A 7,686-nucleotide genomic window follows, 5' to 3' on the forward strand; every position below is an offset into this window, starting at 1 on the left:
GAGTTTAGTAAAGATATATCGATTTTTGCTCAAGTTATCGTGTTAATGGCCGAGCGAAGGACAGACGGTCGACTGTGTATAAAAACTGGGCGTAGATTAAACCGATTGCGCCCTTTTTCACAGAAAACAGTTATCGTCCTGGGAGCTAAGCCCCTACCAAATTTCACAAGGATTGGTGAATTTTTTTTTCGTCTTATGGCATTAAAAGTATCCTAGACAAATTAAATGAAAAAGGGCGGAGCCACGCCCATTTTGAAATTTTCTTTTATTTTTGTATTTTGTTGCACCATATCATTACTGGAGATAAACCTTGACATAATTTACTTATTTACTGTAAAGATATTAAATTTTTTGTTAAAATTTGACTTTAAAAAAATTTTTTTTAAAGTGGTCGTGGTCGTTCTCTGATTTTGCTAATTTTTATTAGGCATACATATAGTAATAGGAGTAATATTCCCAACAACGAGAGTATCAGCTTAAATCATTAATCTAAACAGAGATAACCTACGAAATCTCACAGCGTACTTTACAGAACACTGTGGTCTACAATGTCAACTTAGTAAGTTAAATTTATCCGATACACAAATGTGTTGCTCTTGTGAGCTGGAGCATGAAACGCCGGTTCTGATTGTCTGCGAATGCGTCGCGCTGGCAAGGCAGATACACGCCCATCTAAATAGCGTGACTCTTAATCTCTTTGTAATATGGAGTAAAAACCCTGAAGGGGTTCTTAATTACATCAAAAGGTCACACATACACTAATAGGCAGAAATATTAACAAAATATATCTTAATAGAGGTCGCAAGACATCGAAACCTAATAATAATACTAGTTGTGTCTCCGGTTTGATACTTTACGTATATATAAAATACTACTGCTTTGGGCCTTTTCTTTAGCTTGATCTTTTCTCCTGCATAAGGGCTTCCACCTTCTCCCGCTGAGCTTTAGTTCGATTAACTAGATTTCTGACTCATTCAGATGGTCCAATGGTACGTTGAAGGAATGGACCTTGCCAATTTCAACGCCTGGTGATTTTAACGCCCCACAATCGGAGTATTTTACTTTTTGGAACTTCACCTCATATCATACCTAAATTTTCGCTTCGCTGGAGCACTTTTTCAAACATAAGATCATCAGTCAAGGAACAAGGGTTCCATGGGAAGTTCGTATCCAAATGGCTAATGTTTCTAATGACATACTTCATGCCTCCAGTGTTCAAGATCTGCGCGCAATTAGCGGTTTTAACATCGGGTGGTATCACTATTTTTTTGCAGCCCAAAAGTATAACGCCAAAAGTCTGTTATCGTTAAAGACTGCTAATGACATTGCCCTGCGGCTCTCGCACCTGCTTTCTGTGGGCACAAGCTAACCAGTTGGAATGAATGAGCTGCGGAGCAAATAACTTTCTACCGACACAAGGGCAAGACTTAGTTATCAAGAAAAAAACTGGTGTCAGCAAAGGCATGGGTGCCCAAATAGTAGGCCATTCCAATAATGCATTCGGTTCCAAAAAAGTAGCCGGTCTCTAAAGTGCACTCGGCCTCTTAAAAGCATCCCGTTTTTAGAAAGGACCCCATTTCAAAATACAAAGCGGTATATAAAAAGGAATCCATGTAACATATTCTAAATTTTATTTGTTTTCAAAAATAAACCGATTCAAAGACATTTCAAAATATAATCGGTTCTTAAAAGTAACTTGGAACGTGTTAAAAAAATGAAATTTTTTCGAATAAAGTATCGGTTCAAAACTGGTAGCTGGTTCTGAAAAGGAACTGAGGACTAAAAAGTCATTGCTTCCAAAATGAGTCAGTAAACCATTCCAGAAGAGATACTCTGGTACCAAAAAGTAAATCGGTTCACGAAAATAGCTACAAATTATTTTTGGCTTTTCAAACGTTCAACTACAGCTGGGTATAAGGATTTATACATATATAAAGTGCTTAACACGTAAAGCTTATTAAATCAACGAGATCCCAGAACCAAATAAAAAAAAGCGAAATATTAAAAATAAAAGCAAAGCACAAAAAATTTAAAGCTAATCAGCATTCAGAACAGGCCCCTTCCGCTTTACGCAAATCACTTAGAAATTCAAACATATCGAAAAGCGCACGCTACATGTTGTATGTACTCATAGCATATGGAAACTCGTATGCGTCAACAATTGAGCCGGGCCGGTAGTAACTCACACGCTAAGCGCTGAACCGAAACACATGCTCACGCTCAAAGCAAAGCATCAGTTTATGATTGACATTCCCTGTGTAAAAGCTTGATGAGTGCATAACTGGCAAGTACAAAAATAGCGTCAAAACGCGCTAACGTGCTCACCACTTCAGTTCATTATGTCGTCGACGGCGCAACTAAAATCGTTAAATACAAAATTTAACGCGTTTAATTTGCAGCTAGTTTTTCTTTTAATAATTTGCGCAAGTATTCAACAAAATTTATGTAATGCGACGCGCGTAGAACGTGAAAACACTCATCATCGCGTTAAACGCATAGTTGGCGGGCGACAGTCAAAAGCGCCACCGCCAGACGATCCCGTAGTCTTCACGCGCACCTTTAATCGCGATGCGCGCGTCGAAGGTTTTCGTAACAACCGCACCGGCATTTACTCTTTCTTAGGAATGCATTATGCCCAACCACCAATTGGATTATTACGTTATGCGCGTCCCGTCTACAAACGCATGGCTGGTGATATTAATGCTACGCGCCATGGTCCTCCGTGCATACAACCCGATCCATATGATCCAATTCTCATTGTAGGTGAAGAGAACTGCTTACTGCTAAATGTTTATACACCACGTATGCCCGATGAAACGACCGGTTTGCCCGTTTATGTATGGATACATCCGGGTGGTTTTCGTTATGGTTCTGCAGCACAATATGATGCCACACCTATGGCGCAGCAAGGTGTTATTGTTGTGGCGCCACAATATCGTCTCGGCTCTTTGGGTATTATGGGTGATGGTACAAAAGAATTTGATGGCAATTTGGCGATTTTCGATATGGCAGCGGCATTACGTTGGGTTAATGATTATATTCATCATTTTGGCGGCGATCCAAAGCAAGTCAAGGCCATTGGACATGGTTCGGGTGCAGCGAGTGCAATGTATTTATCAATGTCACGTTCGGCACGTTCCGCTGCTGATTTATCGGGTGTGGTGGCAATGTCAGGTTCAGCGCTTTCACAATACGCAGCCGATAAGGAACCGGTGCAGAGTGTTGAAGAGGTGGCGACCATAAACGGTTGCCCGACTACGAATGAACTAACAATTGTGCAGTGCTTGAGAAAGGTAGATATGAAATTGTTTGTATGTGTGTGTAAGATGAAGTGAGAGTGTGCGAAATGAAACGAACAAAGTTGTTTAACTCTGAGTGACCTTGAGAAAAAGAAGTCATAAGCTAAGTATAAAAATGAAACCAAAATATGAAGTGACGACGGTTTAAATCTTTAAAAATACCAAAATGCCTAAATAACGAGCTCTCCGGGTGACCTGTAATAGTGCCACTACTAAAGTCAATTGACATTCATTGACGTTTGAAAGAGAACTAATGACAATGACATTTATTTCAAACTCGAAACAGAGTCACTAAAAAAGTAAACGCTGACTACAAATTTAGCAGCCCGCTGTGCACTTTAAATATTATTAACAGTTCTAGACTAAATATGTGGACTGTGATTTCATAGCAGAAAGCTTGTGATCCATTTTGATGAGTTGACAACTAGGCGGCTTGACTGCTGCCAAGGAGCAGCTCATTTGGGCAAGTGTTTAGCTGGATCTGTGACTTCCTATTAATTAGCAAAACTGCATGTGGCAACGGTTCAATTACATATACGGTGGACATCAATCTAAGATATTTAGTTCGGAGAGTGGAGCACGTACCCACTGAGGCATTTGAGTATCTTCCCCGCAAAAACTAAATAGCTCAGCATAATATGATGATTCCACCACGACTTCCTCCATCGGTTTACACAGCTGATGAATAAATAGATGAACTTTGGTAGAGCTGTCCAGGCTGACGCTGATATCAGGCGAGCACTTGGTCAGTTAATTCGATGCCCACCGAAAAAGGAGTGGTGTAATAAGAGCCTCATAGTCGGTATTAGTAGCCACATTCAGTCACACAAGTGCCTGCTTGGATCAAAATAGCTGCTTTTGCTGGCGCCTAGTCAATTTTTCTTATCAACAAAATGTCGATGCAACTTCTGTTCAGGTCAAGCCGTGACAGCTCTTGACCGAAACCATGTATAGTTTAGTGTTTTGAAAGTCACTTACTTTCGAAGTAATTATTAAATTTAAACTTAAAACGGCTGATAATAGCACGCCTAACGCATCTCTTATAGTAACAGCCCCAGTTGAAGGGGTTTGCAGTATTCGGGCAGCCAAAATTTTATGCTGATACCTCCTCTGACAGAACAACTTCCCCATTCCCGTATACAATACTTGAACAGGTTCAGCAAACTTCCATCCGATATAAATTTCCCACCACATTCCTCCCTAAACAGAGTATTAATGATGAGTCTAGCAACAGCAGCAACGGACAGTGTACAGCAAGTTTGTCTTCCCACGGATGATATCGAAGTTTGTCGGACTACCGAGGTATCTCTGAAGTACATACTCACGTCGCTTGTCTCCTTATTACAGTGTAGGCTATGGCAATTTGGACTAGAAATTTTAATGTGGTCCTTATAAATCGTTCGATATGTGGTTGGGCTTGTATCTTTATGGTGCTTGTAAGCACAACGTACTGGAGTTATACCCGGAAAAGGCATATCTACTTCGATATCACTTCCCAAAACCTTCGGGGAGTGTTTTTATCGCTGCAACAACAACAACAGCACCAAACACTTCACCGATTAAAAGTTCTTAGCCGTAATATGTCTTAAGCTACTTATCTACCAAATTATCGGTGGATAGCTTATAAAAAAATTTTACAAAAACCATTCAAAAGTTGTTCGATAGCACCGGGAAAGACACTGATAGTACACTGTTAGTCCTTCTTTGCCCAAAAAGGCTACCAAAGCTTGCAGAGAATCTCCGTTGGCCGCCCTTTGCAATATACATGCTACGGTCACTACAGATGTCTCGAGAAATCTGTTACCGATTATAGTCCCTGGGTATGCTCCACACAATTTTCCAAAGGCCGACCTTAAAATTGCATACATTCAAGTAACTTCACCTCTTATCTTAGTACCAATCGCAAAGATTGATTCTATTGGCTTCACTCAACCAACCACATTGAAATTTGCTTCCCATACTGAAATCGATTTTTCTTCGGTACATCCGTAGCCTAGACAGTTGGTGTTGCTATTGTGTACCCTCTTCAAAATTTTTCAGCAACAAGCTTTTAGGCTTAGGCTTGATTGCGTATAAGGCGAGGATAGACAGAGACTTCCTATCTTTCTTCGAGATAACTGCAGATACCTGAAAGTAGGTGCCAAACGACTTAAGATATTTTTTCCGGGTTTCCAGCTTATGTAAAAAAATAAAAAAAATGAAACCGAGGAAAGCGGATACTCCTCGATCTTGAAATGAGATAATTTACCACACTTTCGCGCTCACAAGACTTCAATATGTGAAGCATCGCTATAAGCGTAAAGAAAGGCTCTAAGTCTATGAAATCAAATCCTACACTAGAGACAATATTTTTGCAAGAACAACTGAGTTATACAATTTCCTGGACGACTATGGCTATGGAAAATCCATTTGATTGCATCTCGGACTGGGTATAAAACATTCAAGTCCCATCACAAGAAAAATTAAAAAGTTGCACGATGAATTTTGACTGAGAAGCTTTATATGACATAAATACACTTGGAGTGTTTGCGAAACCTCCTGCCGAAACGCAATTGCATATAGAAAAACTTTTTTCTAATTGAATAAACCTTTTTTATAAGTTTTTATGTTGATTTTTCCTGGACTTGAACCCAGGCCGTTTGGTAGAGTAGGCGAAGCAAGCTACCACCACACCACTACGGTCTTGCTAAACCATTTTCGTTTCTTTTCAGAAATCAGCTAAAGAGATCATTGAAAACGACTCAAAAATTCAGACAGAACGGCTTGCTGGACGCGCGCTAGTCAAAGGTCTATCAGGAAATGTTGGCTTTATGCCACACATAGAAGGGGAAAACGATGGACGTGCGTTGCCGAGCATAATTGAGAGTGAGCCGGATCAACAGCTGCGGAGCGGCAATTTCACAGCGATACCTTTGTTAACGGGCGTGACCAAACATGAAACTGCAAATGCTGTGAGCGTTAATAAAATCAATCAAATATTTGGATCTGCGGAAAAATTTCTTAGTTCTTTAACCGATGCATTGAAGGATCTGACTGGATTCCTGCGCATTGATCAGATAACTGGAGAAATAGCAAAACCGATGCTGCCGGGCTTGAGCGCTGCCTTAACGCCGACACTGAATGATGTGCTGAAGGTGCCTGAAATGCTTAATTTGGATCAAGTGCTGTCGAAGGTAAATTTTATAACTTTATCTTAAGTCTCATAATGTATTTACATTCCTTCATATCCTTAAAAGGTTATAGAATCCACCACCGACATTCTCTTCAATCTACCCGCTGTACTAACGACGCAAGTTTGGTCCAAAATTGCACCCTCATTTATGTACAGCTTTGAATACAATGGCACACGCTCCAAGGGTATAAATTTTCTGCGTGGTTTGCCGATCGTTTCCGAACAATCTGCTTATAGCAACTCTGAAGTCGTGGCACATGGCGATGAATTGGGTTATATGTTTAATGTAAATGATTTATTTGGTAATCCTATACCAGAAGCTCAACTAAGCGGTGATGCGGACTTAAAAGTGCGCACGAACTTAATTGGTATGTTAGTAAAGTTTGCAAAATCATTTGGAAATGGTGACAAAACGGAGGGAACTACAGAAGATTCGCTTTTCAAAAGTGTAACCGGTGATGGCATACCATACATCAAGGTTGATACAGAGCTTAGCGCAGATAGTGATTTTCGTTTTTGTGAGCTCTCTGTTTTAGGCGCTTCGCTAACACCATTGACTTCGACATCCTGTCAAAGTTTAGCTGGTTTACTAACTCCACTGACAGGTGTAGTAGGTGATAGACTTGGTGGTATGCTGGGTGGCGTAAGTAATGCTTTAGGTGGCGGTGCTGGTGGTGAAAATAATTCTGGCTCAAGAGCTGGTGGTGGTCTAGGCAATACGCTGGGTGGTGTATTAGGTGGCGGAGGAGGTGGCGCTAGAACAACTGGAGGCAAGAAACCTGGAGGACAAGCGGTTAATAGCAGGGAAACCGGTGGTTTGTTGGGGGGTGGCGGTCTACTTGGCTAATTTGTTAATTATACTTGAAATATGTTTTGAATGTATAAAAGTACTTTTTTAAATAAAGGAATGTTTTTACAGAAGTGAAAAATTTTAATTTGGTTTTATAAATTTTGTATTTTCAGCCTTTAAATAGAGACTATTAAGTAAAGTGAATTGTGCTTTCCTGCAGGCTGTTTCAAACAAAAAACTTTGATCCAACTAACAACAGCTACAACTACAACTTTTGTGCGTTAACATATCTTCAGATTCGGTAGGTGTTTTTCTCAAACAAGAAACCCCTCCTCACTTTCCTTCCAGAGTGCGTCTGAATAAGGGTCAATTTTAAGTGATTGCCCTTCCGCATACGCAAAGAGAACACAGTTATTATAGGGATG

At 40.2% G+C, this 7,686-nt stretch overlaps 1 protein-coding gene across 1 annotated transcript; it reads left to right on the forward strand.

Annotated features, from left to right (window-relative positions):
• Nucleotides 1–2,173: 2,173 nt before the first annotated feature.
• On the forward strand, nt 2,174–7,406 carry LOC137240996 (carboxylesterase 1D). Its single transcript, XM_067768103.1, has 3 exons — nt 2,174–3,293; nt 6,011–6,472; nt 6,536–7,406. Exons 1-3 carry the CDS (start codon nt 2,340–2,342, stop codon nt 7,316–7,318), a joined length of 2,199 nt encoding a protein of 732 aa, XP_067624204.1. The 5' UTR covers nt 2,174–2,339; the 3' UTR covers nt 7,319–7,406.
• Nucleotides 7,407–7,686: the final 280 nt, after the last annotated feature.

The sequence above is a fragment of the Eurosta solidaginis genome, chromosome 2, assembly GCF_040869045.1.
Source record: "Eurosta solidaginis isolate ZX-2024a chromosome 2, ASM4086904v1, whole genome shotgun sequence".
In the NCBI taxonomy this organism is placed as follows: domain Eukaryota; kingdom Metazoa; phylum Arthropoda; class Insecta; order Diptera; family Tephritidae; genus Eurosta; species Eurosta solidaginis.

Bases quoted from the DNA above. Each gene is read 5' to 3' on its own strand.
- LOC137240996 (XM_067768103.1), top strand. From the start codon at position 2,340: ATGTCGTCGACGGCGCAACTAAAATCGTTAAATACAAAATTTAACGCG. The intron at 3,294-6,010 runs GTAGATATGAAA...GTTTCTTTTCAG, and splicing joins TTGTGCAGTGCTTGAGAAAG to AAATCAGCTAAAGAGATCAT. The intron at 6,473-6,535 runs GTAAATTTTATA...TATCCTTAAAAG, and splicing joins TGGATCAAGTGCTGTCGAAG to GTTATAGAATCCACCACCGA.